The 17,120-nt window shown below is 39.4% G+C and overlaps 2 protein-coding genes across 2 annotated transcripts in view; one reads left to right on the top strand and one right to left on the bottom strand.

Annotated features, from left to right (window-relative positions):
• CC2D2A (coiled-coil and C2 domain containing 2A) overlaps positions 1–11,332 on the top strand; it is a 52,179-nt gene extending 40,847 nt beyond the window's left edge. The window contains 9 exon segments of the mRNA XM_036382085.2: positions 2,280–2,456; positions 4,334–4,537; positions 5,012–5,101; positions 5,886–5,999; positions 7,424–7,558; positions 8,041–8,163; positions 8,773–8,831; positions 9,285–9,462; positions 10,444–11,332. Coding sequence (XP_036237978.1) covers positions 2,280–2,456; positions 4,334–4,537; positions 5,012–5,101; positions 5,886–5,999; positions 7,424–7,558; positions 8,041–8,163; positions 8,773–8,831; positions 9,285–9,462; positions 10,444–10,632 — 1,269 coding nt within the window. The 3' untranslated portion in view covers positions 10,633–11,332.
• Positions 11,333–13,091: 1,759 nt separating this feature from the next.
• Positions 13,092–17,120, bottom strand: part of FBXL5 (F-box and leucine rich repeat protein 5) — a 34,188-nt gene continuing 30,159 nt past the window's right edge. The window contains exon 11 of the mRNA XM_036382087.2: positions 13,092–13,731. Within this exon, the coding sequence (XP_036237980.2) occupies positions 13,655–13,731 (77 nt within the window). The 3' untranslated portion in view covers positions 13,092–13,654. The remainder of the gene's footprint in view (positions 13,732–17,120) is intronic.

Genomic DNA, 17,120 nt, shown 5'->3' with positions numbered 1-17,120 from the left:
TTTTGAGGGCTGTGGTGTTGCACAGCCTGGATAGATGAACTAGGAATAGAATCACCCAGATACGAGAGGAAATTTGAACTTTTTTTTCACACTTTCCATGAATCACAAGATTTTGATCTTTGCCTCTCCTAATCCCTTCTTTCTTCCATTTCTAGAACTTTTCAAGAGAAGCTTTCTTCAAGAAATAGCCACAGTTAGTCATGGGAGTAATAGTAAAACATGCTCTTCTTCAGAGGAAATATTTTTTTTTGTCCAGCCACTCATCCTGGACTTAGTTTAAGGAAACTGCTTCTTTCCATTGATAGTCCTATTATATTGTAACACAGCTGTAGGACTTCTTCTGCATGGCAGTTGCTTTTTGGTGTAGATCAAGATATCTGATCACAAAAGTCAGAATCTTCATGAAGCAAGAAACTGAGAAATCAGTTGCATTCCTAATGACACATTCATTTGCTATTCTCTGGCCCTATGGGGCACTTTTCAGAACCTTAAGGACTTCAAGGCATACTCTGAGCCTCCCAGATCCTTTAGGTGGAGGGAAAGTCTGTAGGAGTCTCATTAGATTTGAGTGCAGTGCTTGATGATCAAAGTTGTTTTCCTGGGCTGTCTGCAAAGCATAACAGGATGTGATTGTCATGGGATTCAGGAAAGCATGAAAGCACTTTTCATTGCTGAGAAATCTTGGACAGCATATGTCTAACCAGGCTTAGTCCACTTGTTTCTGCTAGATCATTAATAATATGTGCTCTTCAACTTGGGAGGTTAATCAGTTAATTTTTCTCTTTGAGAGCTGTGGTGCCCTGTACCATGAAGCTTTCACTGATTTTAAAGAAGATGTAAGTAGTAAGAAGATCTGACCTTCTTTTCATGAGTCTTTGGCCATGCTGTGCAGAAAATGTCACATAATGTGATCACCATTGCTGTAGGTCAGCAAACAGGAAACAACATGACTCAGTGCTCATTTTTAGGGAATTGTTCTATGTTGAATGAATGAAATCCACCTGAGAAGTGTGTCTGCTCACAGAGAGACCTAATGGGCAGACTTGACATTTTAACAGACTGCTTACCAATACAGCCACCATCCATAATCCATCTTTAAGGATTTCCCATACTGTGAACCTCTGTTCCTCAGCTTCTTGGTCTTTCTGCTGTAGAACCAGAGTAGCTCCAGAATTCCTGTCAGATACACTGCTGACTGTCTTTGAGGAGGTGTTAGAGTTTGTGATTGCCTAAGCAGAGTGTGAGTGCTTGTAGAGATCTTCCCAGCAGTAGATATTCTTTGCATTTGAGTAGGATTTTGTGTGGAATTTGAAAAAGCCTGATCAGCACAGTGGTTATATCAAGGTGCATCTAGCAACTAAATTTCACTAGCAAATGAGGCATTTCATAATCCTGTTCTAATACACTGGAGCAGAAATTTTGAGTGATATCTTTAGTTTTCTCCTCATCAAAACTTAATTTTGTTCTTAAATGTTTGATGAGCCATGCCAGTGAGTCATCTGTTCATTTCCCTCATCCACTGAAGGTACCCTTTCTGGTGGCAGTCACCTCAATTGTCTCCAAACCAGGAGTTTACTGCTTTTGCTTTTCTTTTAAAGCTGGCTACTTCCACTATTGAAACCTGCCCAAGCAAGTGAGCCTGCCATCTCTTGTCTCAGCCTGCCCTTCAGAAAGACCTTATTCTCTGTTTGTGCTAGCAGGGGGAGCTGCCAGGGCTGGTGGGTCTGGCAGAGCACTTCCATATAGAAGCTGGATAAAAGGCCCAGTTCCAGTTCCACCCAAGAAGCATCAGTAGGTTGTGCATGGAAGAGGGTCCATCTGAATGCTGGACCATCCTTCCCACAGCACTCATAGGCAAAGGCCTGTTGGTCTGCTGCTGCCTTGAGAAGCATAGTCATGCAACCTGTATTTTGCCATTTTTTATTTTTTCCAGATAAGCAGAGCCATGTAGAGTTTGGTGTTTGAAGGAAAAGTAGTGAAAGGCCAGCACTCTTTCTTTCTCTGTGAACTAGTGTATATGATTTCCATTTCATTAAATGTTAGCGTTCATAATATGCAAGAGAGGTTGAAATCAAGTTGTGATTAATATATTTAACAATGAGATACCTCATGTTTTCCCCACAGTTAATCAATATAAATGTCATATTCTCTCATTTTGTTGTTTTGTAACTTTAATAACCAAAAGAAAAAAATATGCAGACTCAAGTAGCAAATTTATGTGAGAGGGAACTTTTGCTTTTTTGCTTTTAATGAGAAGTATTTCTCTGTATCTGTTGTAGATTGATGGTACATTTAAGGTCAATATTCCTCCAGTCCTCCTTGGCTACAGCAAAGAAAAGAGCGTGGGCATGGAGAGAGGTTTTGATTCTGTGAGAAATCTGAGTGAGGGCTCATATATAACTCTGTTCATTACCATTGAACCACAGCTCATCCCTGGAGAGTCTGTCAGAGAGAAGGTAACTAATCACTAATTCATCATTCTCTTGCTCTTTGTTTCCAGTGGTGCAGTTCTTGAGATGCATATTAATAGCTCTCCTTAGTGTACCAAAGGACATGAACAAGTACAGAAGGACATTCATACAAATTTGGAGTGTTTTATTTCAAATTTTTTATCTGTTCAGTTTAATTAGATGCACCATTAAGTGAGGTGTGCATTTAATACATGAGAAATAACTTTGCCCAGGTATCTAATTTTAGTCCTCAGGGAAAGTAAATTGGCATTCCTATCTGTGAGCATGTAGTCTTTCCATGTACTTGTGTAAACAATAAAGCGTTGTGTGAGTATTTGTGAACAAAAGGATTTAGTGGACAAAAAGGTGGTGGCAGGTGCAAAGAGTATTTTCTTGCTTCTGTGTTTATACTGTTCAAATGAGCATTTATTATTTATGGCTTCGTGCATGCCTCGAGCTTTTGAAGATAATAATTCCTAAGCAGCAGCTGCTGTTTTTTTCAGTTTCATTAGTAAACCAGAAGTGCCTTAGACTAACAACAATAGTCATTACAATTCTTTGCTGCAACTCTCCAGCTGCAACACATACACCTATTATAGAAAGAGTTTGGCATATTATGGGAAAAAAAACCCAAAATAATTTGCCATACTTTCTTCCTCTTCCTAACCTGCACTTAATTTGAAATGCTTGTGTAGTGCTTTAGGATGCTAAGCATAATTTTAGTTTAATTTTATGATACCTTTTTTGTTTCTTTACTTATTTTTCCTCTCTTTCCTGCTGTCCTTCCTGAACCTCTATTAGATGAATGAAATGCTTAAGAAGGTACAACATTAATAAATCAGTTGAGATACTCCTGTTGTTTCCAGTTTAAGACTTAGCTCGGGTTTGTGCCATTCAGCAACCTCTTTGCAGTTTGTGTTACTCGATTGTGACATAGTAATTGTTTATTTGCCAGTAATATTTGCAGTAAATTGCTACATTTACTTTTACAACATGCCAGAGGCTCTACTTTTCTGCTCTTAAATAAGGTTGAGAAGAATCACCACTGTGTGCCTTCTCTTCTAACTTGGAGCTCTAGCCCAAGCTGTTCCACCTCAGGTTAAAGATTAACAAATGACAAAAGTGGCTCATTTTAAACAAAAATACTATGAAGGATGAACTTTAATTCTCACCACCACTAGGAGTATATAAGGAATTCTAAATAGATAATTTTGACCAATCTTAATACCTTTAAAAGATGACATCTTTGGTAGCATCATGAAATAATTGTCATTGTTATATAATTGATATGTGCTTTTGAGTCCTACATTTTCTTCTGAAAAATCACATTTAAAATGTGGAAATTTTAAACACCTCTGAATTATAAGGATTCATCTAAAAATCACTTGAACTTTCTCTGCAAATATTTTGGCATTGAGCAGTGTTGTTGCAGTATTCTTTATATAAAAATTGCTGAGATTTTATGCTTAATGTCAATTGTGGTTTTAATGGAGTGCTGTGGGAATAGCTCATAGGATTAATACCTAACTATAATTGCTTATTTTTTACTTAATATGTGGTGTTACATCCTCATGCTCCCAGTGTTACTTGGCCATAACTTTCACTACATTCTTCAGTGCTTCAATAAAGCCAGCTTATATGTATAGATCATTATGGGCATTCATAAGTAAGTGCAAATTACCTGATTTTCCATTGCCTTGACCTTCCTTTTATGTCTGTAAGCAAAACTTTGTACTACAAAGCAAGTTCAAAGTGCTATTAGAAAAGAATTTAACAATCTTTTAATTGTCCTCCAAATGGTGAAATATGGCCAAATATAGTAAAGACTTAAGTCCAAACTATAAATAAAACTGATTTAGTATAAATTCTACTGTCTTTTGAAGTTTGATACCCAAGAAGATGAGAAACTGCTCCAGGCAGCAGAAAAATATGAAGCTGAATGTACATCAAAGTTTCCAAGCCGCCAGTGCCTAACAACTGTAATTGACCTTGATGGAAAAACAGTTTTTATTACCAGATATATCAAACCTCTGAATCCACCACAGGAGCTTCTTGATGCTGTCCCAAATAGATCTCAAACAGCAGCAGTAAGTACTTAGAAAAGATGGTGAAGTCTCTGGAATACAGATTGCAAGATGTTTGATACAGATGTCAGGATGCATGTGCACATGCAGATGCACATAAGCTTTTGTGTCTCTGCTGTACAGCTGCACCTTTTGCAGAGGAAAAACTACAGATACAAAATAAAAGTAGTAATGACTATGTGTAATACACAGTAAGTCCAACTATAATGATACTGTAAAATAATGTTTGTTTTTTCTGGGGAAAAAAATAAGTGTATTAATGAGTATTGTCCTTTAAAAGACAAAGAATTATGTCAAACCTCAATGGCAGTAAATCAGTCTTTGATGCAAATTCTAAGATGAGCTAGCTGCTACTGTGCTGAGGTTACTCAGTGTTTTGTCATTGAGTGGAAGCAGCAATGTTCTTCACATCTGGTATGATAACATTAGAGCATTTTGAATTAAAGGGGTGACCTGCTCTGCTTTGTTTTCTTGCAGGAACTGGTGGCTCGATATGTTGCTTTGATTCCTTTTTTGCCAGATAGTGTGTCATTTGCTGGAATTTGTGATTTATGGAGTACATCAGATGTAAGCAATGCATTAAAAAGAAGTTCTTCATCCTCTTGAATGTGAAAGAACATCCTAGTGGCCATGGTTTTGGAGGGAGGTTGTACTAGATTAGCTCTTGAGGTCCCTTCAAACCTAAATTATTCTGTGATTCTGTTATTGTGAGGAATAATTTTATTTAAGCCATTTATTTTAAAGGATAAGGACCAAAGCTTGAAAGAAGTTGCTTATTCTGATCTGAGCCAAAAGTTTTATCTTTAATAGGTTGCAGTAAGCTAAGAATATGTTAGGGCTTCAAAGCATCTCTTTTTTTTCTCAGTTATAAACCAGTCCATAATGTCACACACATGCACAAGTGAAAGGATGCTTACTGATGGAGACTTTACAACTAGACTTAAAATGGATCATTGTCATTCCAAGGAACTACAGGAAAGACATTGCATGTAGTGTAAGCAATAATGAGATATTTAGTATTCTGTCACACAAATCCTGTAATTTAGAGAATAACAGCAGACATTGTTTATCATAGATGAAGCTTTTATCATCTCAGAACTTTTCTGAAAAAGGGTCTTTCTAAAAAAGACAAACACCCTGGTTGTTGTGATAGGATCTCAGACCTCATGTATTTTCACACCATTCACTCTTCATCCTGTGTGTTGAAGCAGTGACCAGTAAACAGTAAAGATCAGTTGCAAAGATCTGAGAGGACTCCTTGCTTCAGATGTGTTAAGAAACATTATCAAATATTCTAAGTTGATAACTGCCTAGAAAAACATTCTTTTTTTTTTTTTAATATCTCAATTAGCAATTTCTTTATCTTCTGGCGGGAGATGAGGAAGAACACGCCGTGCTCTTGTGTAATTATTTTCTTGGAATGGGGAAAAAAGCCTGGCTCATCATTGGAAATGCCATTCCTGAGGTAAGAGGATTCTTTCATTTGGCCTAAGTATTAACTTTTATTGTGTGGAGTCTTTGGCCCCCAACAATGGATAATTGTTTCTTGATGGGATGTTTTTCCAGGATATTATCTAAAGATTGGTGCTGGGCACCGATTCTTTTCAGAGAAGTAAATAAAAAAATTGAAAGTACATCTTAATATATGTCTGGAGTTTTTTTCCTGGGCCTCAATTTCCATGCTTAAACTGGTAGTAGTTGTCATCACAATACAGTACCAAGCATCTGTAACCCTTGATTTGTCTTTAGCTTGTATAAATGGTGTATCTGATGGACACAGTCCCTTGACAGCATCTCAGTCATGGATACACAGAGTCTGAGTTTGTGTGGGATTTGGTACAGTTCAGAGGTGATAGGTGAGGGCTAGGGGCATGCCAAGGATTCTTAGTGGTCACACACATCTGCTGATTCTCTCTCAGGCTGATGGCAGAGCTGCAGCAATAGCAAAGATGATTGGCTCAGGCTGGACAAGGACCTCTCCCTCTGTCCACTGTAATGCAGACAGGTGAGGTGTCTGCTCTGCCTTGGGCTGCTGGGAGCCACTGTGGCAGCAGCTGGGCTCAGACTGGCCCAGAACTGAGACACTGAGCTTGTTTTGCTGCTTGGGAGATGCCTTTGTTCTCAGGGAAGCACTCAGATTTCCAACTAACCAATACTGCTCTTTCCAAAAAGGTGGTAACTGTTTATATTGCAAATTTCTACATACATATGAAAGGTTTGGTAAAAATTTCTGTCTAAGCTGGTTTCTTAAGCACATTCTGAGATACTGCAGTGACAGGAATAGGTACTCAGATACATTCCCTCCCCTCAAAATCTGATGGAAATGCTAGTCAATAATAAAACATTTTGTAAGGAGGGAATTTATTCCATGTATTTCAAGATACCTGGGAAATATAATGGATGACAAGAACATAGAAGAGCAGCTTAGGGATTCCTGATAGAGAATATAAAGAGAGCTGGGAAATTCCTTACATGCCTGAGATGAGGCTGATGGCTGACACAGAGTGTGCTGCCTGGATGGGAGTCCTTCAGCTCAGAGGTTGTCCATGGATGAGGGCTGGGGCAGTAGCCAAGCAGGATGTCTTGATACTGAAGTGGCATCTGGTAAACATTCCTGTATGTGGAATTTCACATCTGTTGGTTCCTGAGACAAGAGCTTTCAGATTCTATATGTAAAAAGTGGCTTGGAGCTCTGCATGTCTTGACATTTCTCTCCCACATTATTACATAAGTGTTGAACTGTAATGAACCTGTCAATTCTTCCAAGCAGTTTGCCCTAAAAAGCATTATCAACCTCAATAGTAAAAAATTAGTATTACTAGGAATACAAAGCCTACTTGTAGCCAGTTTTCAAACATCTTTCTCATACCTTTTTTTTTTTCTTCCTAGGGACCAACTGCATATGTATTAACTTTGGAACAAAGTCAGTATGTAATTTGGAACCCCAGTACTGGATGTTTTTATGGGCAGTATGATACTTTCTGCCCCTTACAAAATGTGTACTGTCTGATCAGCTGTGATAATGTAAGTGTGCCCAGTCACATTTCTATATATGAAAGAGTTATTTAAAGGTTGTTAGAACAAGAATCCTACAGTGCCTGCATGCTCCAGACCAGGCACAGAGGCCAGAATTAATGTCTGTAAAGAAAGGGAGTGCAAGACATGGGTTCCACTTGCTGACAAAATGTGCACAGAAGCTGTGACTTGTGTGTCTGCAGTCTCTGCTTGTATTCTGCAAGGTACACTTAAAAAAGCAGTACTGTTGGGTGCAGCAGCTACCAGGCATCACAGCCCCAGCAGCACTGGGGTGGGCTCTTGGAGGAATTTAATCAGAATTCAGAAAGAATTGTACAGCAGTCCAGAGGGGTGGAAATGCAGCTCAGAACAGCAGAAAAAATTGCTACAGGAGGTCAACATTATATAGTATTTTACTGCTATGTAAGTGGAATGTGTTCCACAGGTGTTGATTATATGCTAAAAGCTAAACCAAATTTGCTTTCTTGCAGATTTGGTTTAATATGCAAGAATATGATTCCCCAGGAAGGATGTATTTTGATATCAGCAAACCAAAACTTTGGAAGCCTTTTTTTTCAAGAAGTTTGCCATTCCCTGGTCTCCGCAGCATTCAGGTATTGATGGATCTATTGCCAGCTCCAAAAGAGGGACTGAGACATCACAGACTTGGTATAAAGAAGCACATATTAAGTTCTTTGGACTTCTTTGGTTAAGTACATCTATGTAATAGCATTGGTTTTTAAAAAGATTTCCTAGTTATTCCTTTAAAAAAATGAAAGCAGGAATACTGAAAAAAGTTGACTTCGTACAGATTTAATGTTTTTGCCCTCTAGCTAAGATCTCAGGGCAACAGTGAAGTAAATGGAATAAATCTTTAACACAAATATATCTAAAGTAGTAGTTCAGTATTATAAAGAAAAAGTCAACTTTTGTCTCATGGCTAAGGCATTTTTTCAAGTTGTATGAACATCACTAGTAAAAAGCCAGAAATTTCTGTAAAGTTATGAAAGGTGTAAGCAGTTGAAATTTACTGGGGGAAAAAAAACCCAGAATTACACACAAATATCTAGTTAAATTTTTATCATGTCTCTCTTAAAGAATAGTTTCTTTTTGCATAATTGTAAATTTCTCTGAGCATTATCAAGGCAGAAACTCCTGGAGTTACACTGTTAGATGTTTTAGAAGAGATTGCACGTTTTAATATTTATTTTTTTTATCACTAGCCTGAAGAACTAACGTATGAGCATTCAGATAAGGCTGCTGCACTGGAACTGCAGAGCAGGTAATGCTACCTCCAGAACAAGTGCCATCAGTGCTAATACCAGAACATTCCTAGGTATTCATGCCTAGCTCCTAAAAATCTGCTTTCAGTGCCAGGAGAATGGCCTAAAAAATTAGAAGCTATTGTTTCAGGGCTTTTTAAAATTCTCTTCTTCAATAGAGACTGCCAGGTAGAAAGAACTGATCAGTCATTGCTCTACCATTTCACAAAGAACAAAATGCTGTGGGGGGATGAGAGGAGAGGGTGTAAACTAAAAGGGGTTGTAATTCCATGGCTTTCCATGCAGACACTGACAGTCATTACTACACAGCTGTGTTGGCTTTTCTGCTCTTGTAGTGAGCAGTAAGTTTAACTGAGGTCATGTGTGGTTCTCAGAATCTGTACTGTCTGCCAAGGGAGATCAGTTCAAATGTGCAATACTAGAACTGTAATAATCAGTCTATCTTACTGCAGGATTGAAAAAATATTAAAGGATAAGATTATGGAATGGAGACCAACGCGCCCAACACGTTGGAACAGATACTGCACCTCCACCCTGCGCAACTTTTTGCCACTGCTGGAACAAAATCAAGGCAAAGATGTAGAAGATGACCACCAGGCAGAGCTGCAAAAACAGCTGGGAGATTACAGGGTACGCTGTGAACATAAATGCCCTGTGCAGAGAAGCAAGAAATCCCTAGTATTGCCACTCTGTGGTATAGAAGAGTGTCCTAGGCTAGTTATTTCTTCTACTGCCAAAATTCACAAGAGATTTTATACCAAAGAGATCATCATTTCATAGAGGGAAGGAGCGATGATCTGGTTTATTTCATTTGTAATGTTGAAGATAAAACAACAATGCACCCAATTAATTTTATATTCTTATGTTCAGCAGAAACATGTGTTGCTGCACAACAGCAACTACAGCCAGTACATCAACACCAGTGCAGCCTCCCAGCACCAGCTGCTCTGAGGCTGATTGGTGCAGCTGCTCTCAGGGTCAGAAGGAACCTGCTGCTGAGTAGTGCTACACACAGTGTATTTACAGGTGCAGGAGCCCACACAACATGCTCTTCTGCAGTTTTCTAGTCTTTGCTTCACTCTCTAAAGACAGAAGAAAATTGATGTGTTCACTGCAGCCACAGGTGTGCCTGTGCATTATTCCTCCAGGCTGTTGGAAGGGCCTTCTGCTTTCCACATGGAACACCCGTGACAGTTGGCAGCTCTGGCCAGCTCCAAAATGAGTTGAGGCTTCAGTTCCTGTTGAGCAGGAGACATTTGCACTCAAATCCCAGGCCAGGAGAACAGAGTGATTTAAAGCCAGCCACAAGGCTAAAAAGCAGTGAAGCTCTACTATACGTGTTCATTAATATAAATTCATTCTAGTGGATTCTAATGAACTTCACTTTGAACTTAAACCAAATTAGAGAGGAAAAATGGCAGAAGCTTGCCTGGAGTATGTGAAAAAGGGAGGTGTTACCAAATTACAAACATAGGTTCTTCTGTGCATCCCCTCAGCCTGGCAATAGAGAATAGAATTTGATTTATTCAGCATGTAAATTTTTTAGCTATGAATTTATTCAGATGCCTTTATCTTTTCTTCTTACATGTTTTCTTTTCTTTCTTTTTCCAGGTCTCTGGATTTCCTATTCATATGCCATATTCTGAAGTGAGACCTCTAATAGAAGCTGTACACAGCACAAGAGTTCACACCATTGATGTTGCCAATGTTGAATTTGCTCTGGCTGTGTATATTCATGCTTATCCACAAAATGTTCTCTCTATATGGATTTATGTTGCTTCACTTGTGCGAAATAGGTAGTATAGACCAGTCTGAATACTGCAAGAAATTTGCTTATAAAGGTCTAAATATGATTTCCCTCACTGCTGAACTATTTCAAGTATTTTAAAATCAAATGACAACATGATTTTTAGTAGCTTTATTTGACCTAAAACTACTAATTACTGCTAAGGAAGAGACTGACAGCATAAATTTCCAGTACTAATAGGTGATTTTTATATAGTCTTTTATAGCTCCCTGTGGAACCTCACACTCTTTAAGCATTACACATCTCCACATAAGTGAGAGTGCAGAGTAAAATGCTTCCTTGGTATCCCCGTAGCTAGTCAGATTATGTTCCTCTTCAAAAGACACTTGTAAGTAAAAAAATTTCCTGTATCTCAGTTCCTGAATTTTTAGCTATGAATAAATTTCATATACCTAAGAGCCATTAGTGAAGAGACCATACTTCAATTTTTGAGAGGCTGCTTCATATCCTGCTCTGTATTTTTTATCTGTATAATGCCAGCACCATTTAACGTAGAAGACATTTTCTTAAGAAGTTAAAGCTGAAGGATTTAATAAATATTTTTACTAAACCTTAAGCAGAAGCTCATTCCTTTTATGTAAGAATTTGATTAAATTACTTAGGAGTATGAAATCCTTGTCTGCAAGTTAGCAAACTTGCAAGTAGAAGATTATCAAAAGGTTAGTTAATAAAAACCAAATTCACTTACTAGTATGTAAGTAGTTGTGCTGTTAATACTGATATACATATCCTTTTCCTGCTGTTGTCTTGCTAATCAAACTCTTCAAGTAAAAATGACAGTGGGCTGAGCTTAGGAAGAGAGTTCAGCAGGACCCTGAACTTGCCTTTGTTGAATTCCAGATGGTTCCTTTCTGCCCATCTCTCCAACCTGCCCAGGGCCTTCTGAAGGGCTGTGGAGCACTCAGGGGAACCAGCCCAAAGCTCTTCCCAGCTTTGTGTTGTCAGTGAACCTGCCGAGGAGGCATCTAGACCTTCATTCTAGTCACTGATGAATAAGTTAGCCCAGTATTGAACCTTGGGGGACACCACCAGTGGCAGGCCTCCAACTAGATCCTGTACCACTGATTACAAACCTCTGGGATCTTCTCTTCAGCCAGGTCCCAATTCAGCTCACTGTCCACTCATCCAGTCCAGTTCCTGACCCTATGAGGAGGTTGTGGGAGACAGCATTGAAAGTCTTGCTGAAGTCAGAGTTCACAGTCCACTGCTCTCCCTTCAGCTAGCCAGGGAGTTGTTTCATCATAGAGAGAAAGTGGGTTGGTGAAACAGTGAATCCATGCTGACTATTGCTAATCACCTTCCAGTCATCCATGAGAAGAGATGGCCTCCAGAATGAGACACTTCATTACCTTTCCAGGACAGAGGTCATGCTGACTGGACAGTAGTTCTTGGGTCCTCCTTCTTGTCCTTTTTGAAGACCAGGGTGACATTTGCTTTCCTGCAGTCCTCAGCCACCTCTCCTGATCTCCATGACCTTTCAAAGATGATCATGAGTGGCATCACTTCAGTGTCTGCCAGCTCTCTCAACAGTCATGGACCAGCTCAGAGTCTGTTGGCACCCTTCTGCAGGCCCCTCTAGAAAGTACACTGTCATCACAAGATGCTGTGCTGAACACTGATGGCATCTCCAGCTTTATTCCACGGTGTATCTGCAGCTCATTCTGTCCTCAGCTGTGCTTACACTCACTAGTGTTTTTTTTACCTTACTCTTTAGTGTGACCAAGATGGAAACTTGCAGTTTCCTCCAGTAACCTCCGGTTCTGCCTGCACACCAACTTCCCAGACACTTTTCCCTGGTATCTTGAAAGCTTCTATGTCACCATGACTGGTGTTCTAAATAAATACTACTCAAAAGAATTTATCCAATTAGGAAAACAGGTAAAAATTACTAGCTTGTATTTTCAGTCCTAAAAATTAGGCAGGAGAAAGAAAACAACCTGTTTGCCTTCTACCAAAGCAGACACCTGCCCCTCCTCTGCTGTAGAAAAAAACCAGCCTGCAACTGTGTCAACTATGAGCAGGTGGCCATTGAAGTTTACAACTTGCCATGGGCTACAGTACTCATCCCTCACACAGTGGGCTTTCCCTCATACCAGCACAGGACACACTCATCTATTACTCATCTCTTCCTAGCACACATTTCACTAATCACAGCAGAATTTCTGCTCCCTGACAGTCTCTACTGTCCAGAGAGGAATCTTTTTAACTGTTGAAGCACGGGGGAAAATGCATTGCTGTCTTTCACAGAGTTCAGATTAATGAAAATTTACTTCCTTGGAAGCTGTTTCAAAAATGCAACTTAGCAAGAGTCACGGGAACCATAAAACCAAACCAAAAACCCCCATACATACTGTACAGTTGACAGCCATGACAATATTCACTCACCTGCCCAACTTCTGCAGCCTTCTGGCACGGCACTCTAAAAGCACAGATATTCAACAGCTGCACACACTTTTTTATTGGTGGGAATGTTTTATTTATGTCTTTCAAGCCCAAATACAAAACCAAATGCAAAAGGAAGGTGGCAATTTCCCTAATTTTGCAATAAAAAGAACAACTTCAGGATGAAAGGAAAGGGGAAGAAACCAGGCTCCTAAAGATGTATAATTGTTACCCAAATGCAAACAGTAAAATTCAAATTCTCTGCAGAGGTTTATATTGTACTTACGGATTCAAAATTAAAAAAAGAAAGTCACCTAACACAAAATAATTCAGTAAAGTACAGTTAAGTGCCAAAACTGGAATAAAGTGGCATTAAAAAAAAACCTGAAGATTTTCCCATCTTCCCCAAATTATGTAAAATAAAACCCAACACCCTTCAAGCCAAATGAGGTTGTGAGATTGTTACAACACTGTACAGTACACTCATAATTAAGGTTCTGAAGTTGTGGGCAGGGTCAGGCTAGTATAACAAGTCTCACTCCAAGGATTGTTAACACAAGATGCGAGCTGTAAGTAAAGTGCATGAGAGGAAGCCTGCTCAGCTAAATGGAGTAGAGGATCAGACGTCAGCGGTCACTCGCCAGAGCGGCAGCAGGCCCGAAAACCACACTGCAAATTCTGGCATCCACTGGCGGTTTCAGCATGAGGACCTGCACAAAAACAACAGAAACGTGAAAAGAAGGAAAGGCCACTCATTTAGATTCATTACTCTCATGAACTGGTGATTCAGAAAACATCTCATTTTTTACAATGCACTACACTTTAGTCAGTGCTGTGAAGTCTGGAACACTGCCGGTACAATCACAGTGTAAAAACCTCACCTGGAACAGGTATTTTTCAAGAGATTTTTGCTCCATAGCTTAGTCCCATGAAGATAACACATCCCAAATTACACAGAAGTACCATAAGCAACACTCAATGAGCAACTTCACGCAAGCTGCCACAGCTTCAGAACTGAGTGGTTTTGACAACGTATTTCTAATTCCCATTTTTCGAATTCAGATGATCATTACCAAAGAAACCATAACCTCCAAAACTATGTCTGTGGTAATGGAAACTGTTTTTTAGCCTGGAAGTATTTTTTTATTTTTTTTTCTCCATGAACACTTCATGGTTGGCCAGACTCTCACATACTCTTGACTGGAAATTCAAAAACTATAAAGAGAATCACCTTAGCATTGCTGCAGTCATCAGAAGCCATAAGGCTAAAAATGACCCATTCAGAAAAAAGAATGAGTTGCAAGCACAGAAAGCACAAACCAACATTGTAACTCTACCCACCTCCACTTACCTTCACTTCATTCAGGTAAAATGTTAAAGTGACCATGAGATAAGAAATTACTCTATTTATTCAAACAAGGTTTTATTTCCTGCAGCCATATGCCTGCTTTGAGACCCATTTACACTCAGGCTGCCTGAACTCTGGCAACCAACAAACACTGGAAGTGGGTTGCTGAGCCAACTCAAACAAGCTGGTGAAGACCTGACCAGGACAAAACAAATTTTCCCCATTTGTATGAGAAACAAATCAACAAATATTTCAGGTGTTTTAAATGCATTTAGAAATTCTAATAAAATATTTTAATGAACTAGGGCACTATGCCATATCTGGCTTTTTTTTACCTCCTTCAACAGCAAAGCCGTAATTCAATTAATTTCCAAGAATCTGGGATCTTGAAACCATCTTCCTACTTTATGCCACAGACCAATAAGCAATACTCTATACTGTAAATAAGTTAAGATACATGGGACTGAATAAAACCTGAAACTGTAATGAAAAACTACAGTTACAGTATAGTGAACTTTTCACTGGTCAATAAACTCATTTTCCTTTTCAAATCTTTTTATTCACCTGAACTAAATTTTGATCCTCCATGTCACTTACGAGCTAGAGTTTGAAAGCTTCTTCTTAAGTCCTTTAGAAAGAAGACTCGGTGCTCCTGAGCAGCCACTTTGGCAGAGCATGTTCTGTGCAGCAGCATTTTCCAAGCCATGGCTGACCTTCCCCAGCACTGCCACAGCTGCACAGCACAGCAGGGATTCTGAAGCAGCTGTCACATTTCTAGCAAAATGCTTGTTGATAAAACATACAGACCCACAACATCCCAAGGAAGGGAATTCTAAGTATAATTTAATATTGTTTTCCATCCTTTTCTGCTCGTTTTGTTATTCCTCATGCTCCTAATTGAAACATGCTGCATCTAACACTACCTCCACCACTGGCAAGAGCAAATGGTGTCTAGGGACATGATATAAGCCTATCATGCACACCTTTTGTGCTTTTCCAGCAACCCTAACTGTTGCATCAGGGACACTGAAGTCCATTTCCTTCAGTACTTGTTTATGGCTCAGTTGTGCATGCAGGTTTTTAACCTCTTTTTAAACCTCCTTCCACAATTCTCCACAGGACCAAGTTCCAAAGTTCACTACACTGTGCATCTGTGTAAAATTCACCCAGTGCCCCTGAGCTCTAACACTGCAAAATTTGGAGAACTACCACTGCACATTCACCTCATCTACTGCTTTCCCAGTTCTGTAACAGTCATGCTCCCTTTTCAGCCACCTCATTCCCAGATTGAAACATTCAGCTTTTTGAGTGTTCAGTTGCCTAACTTTTTAGAAGGCCTCTTCTGTATCTTCTGTAACTCCAGTGTATACTCCCTCTCCTCAGGATGGGGAGACCAAGCCCATCATGCAGTGCTCCACATGTGAGTGCCCCAAGGCTTCCAGGACCATGCACAGCACCCTCTATCTTGTTCTCACCACCCTGACGATGGTAACATTGGTGGCTTTTTGGCTGCTGCTGCAAATAGGAAAGATCTCAGAATTAGCACCAACAGCTCTCTGAAATCATTATCTCCACACTGCACCTGCCAGCTCTGAATTCTCTTTCATGCAATCACAGTTTGATTATTCCCAGCCACCCAGACCTTCAACCACACATACACCTACAGTGAAGCTTCCAGAAGTCATCAGTATCATTACTTGAAGACCACAGAGCACCACTCAAAAACATGGAAATTACTGTGTGCATTTCTTACACCACAACACAAGGGAAATGCTGAGTAAGACTGATCTCAGCACAGAACTCTTGGGAGGGGAACAGGGAGAAAGTTGTCACCTCCCAGGTTCCTCTCCTGAACAGTGACCATTAAGCCCTTTCTTCCTATCCTTTAGTTAGCTTTCAGTTTTTAAATTTAAGCCACTCTAGCAGCAACTTAAGATCTGAAAAACTTGGATACTTCTAAGTACATTGGACTATCTGAAATGCTTTTATGTTCATTTCCCAATTTATTAGGCAATGACTTACAAATTACATTAAGCATATCACAGTGAAATTTCACCCTTCTCCCCACACTACATTTCTTGCCCCATGTCTAATCCTCATACCACCCCTAACTTTCCTTTATAGCCTGTAATAAAAAATTCAGATAAAATGAAACACTCAGGGTCCAACCACATCTTCTGAAATCTGCCCTCCCTGTACTCTTTCTTATCATACATGGGCAATTCCCATCACTTGGAGGGTATTCTATGTTCTTGTTATAACAAGGTAGTAAGTATCTTTAATGGTTGTTTTAACAGTAAGCCTATCTGGGTTTGAGTTATTTATGGTTTGACATGTCAATTGATCATCATAAGTCATTTACCTCCTCTATAAAATCCCTAGTGCTTAGTTTGCTCCTTTTTACATTTGGTACAGAGAGCAAAATTCAAATGCCTTTACTTTTAATAGCCACAGACACTGGGTTTGTTTCCCTGGCTTTATTTACTACCATTGACCTTTGGCTACATCTCTTTGGCTTTGTAACCTCTGACTTCCCCAGTCTTTGCTACTGACCTCATTTGGACTAGACTTTGTTTCAGCATTCTCTCTGTTTAAATTCAAACGGTCTCTTTAATCTTGCCATAATAACACTGTCTCTTCTGTTTCCTCTGGACTCTGTATATGAGGTCTCCAACTCCTCTCACCTCACTGATGCATTAGGTTAGGCAATATGGTAATATTATATATATATATATATATATATATATATAT

The sequence above is a fragment of the Molothrus ater genome, chromosome 4 (genome assembly GCF_012460135.2).
Source record: "Molothrus ater isolate BHLD 08-10-18 breed brown headed cowbird chromosome 4, BPBGC_Mater_1.1, whole genome shotgun sequence".
Classification (NCBI taxonomy): Eukaryota; Metazoa; Chordata; class Aves; order Passeriformes; family Icteridae; genus Molothrus; species Molothrus ater.
This window is presented reverse-complemented; position numbering and strand designations above follow the sequence as displayed.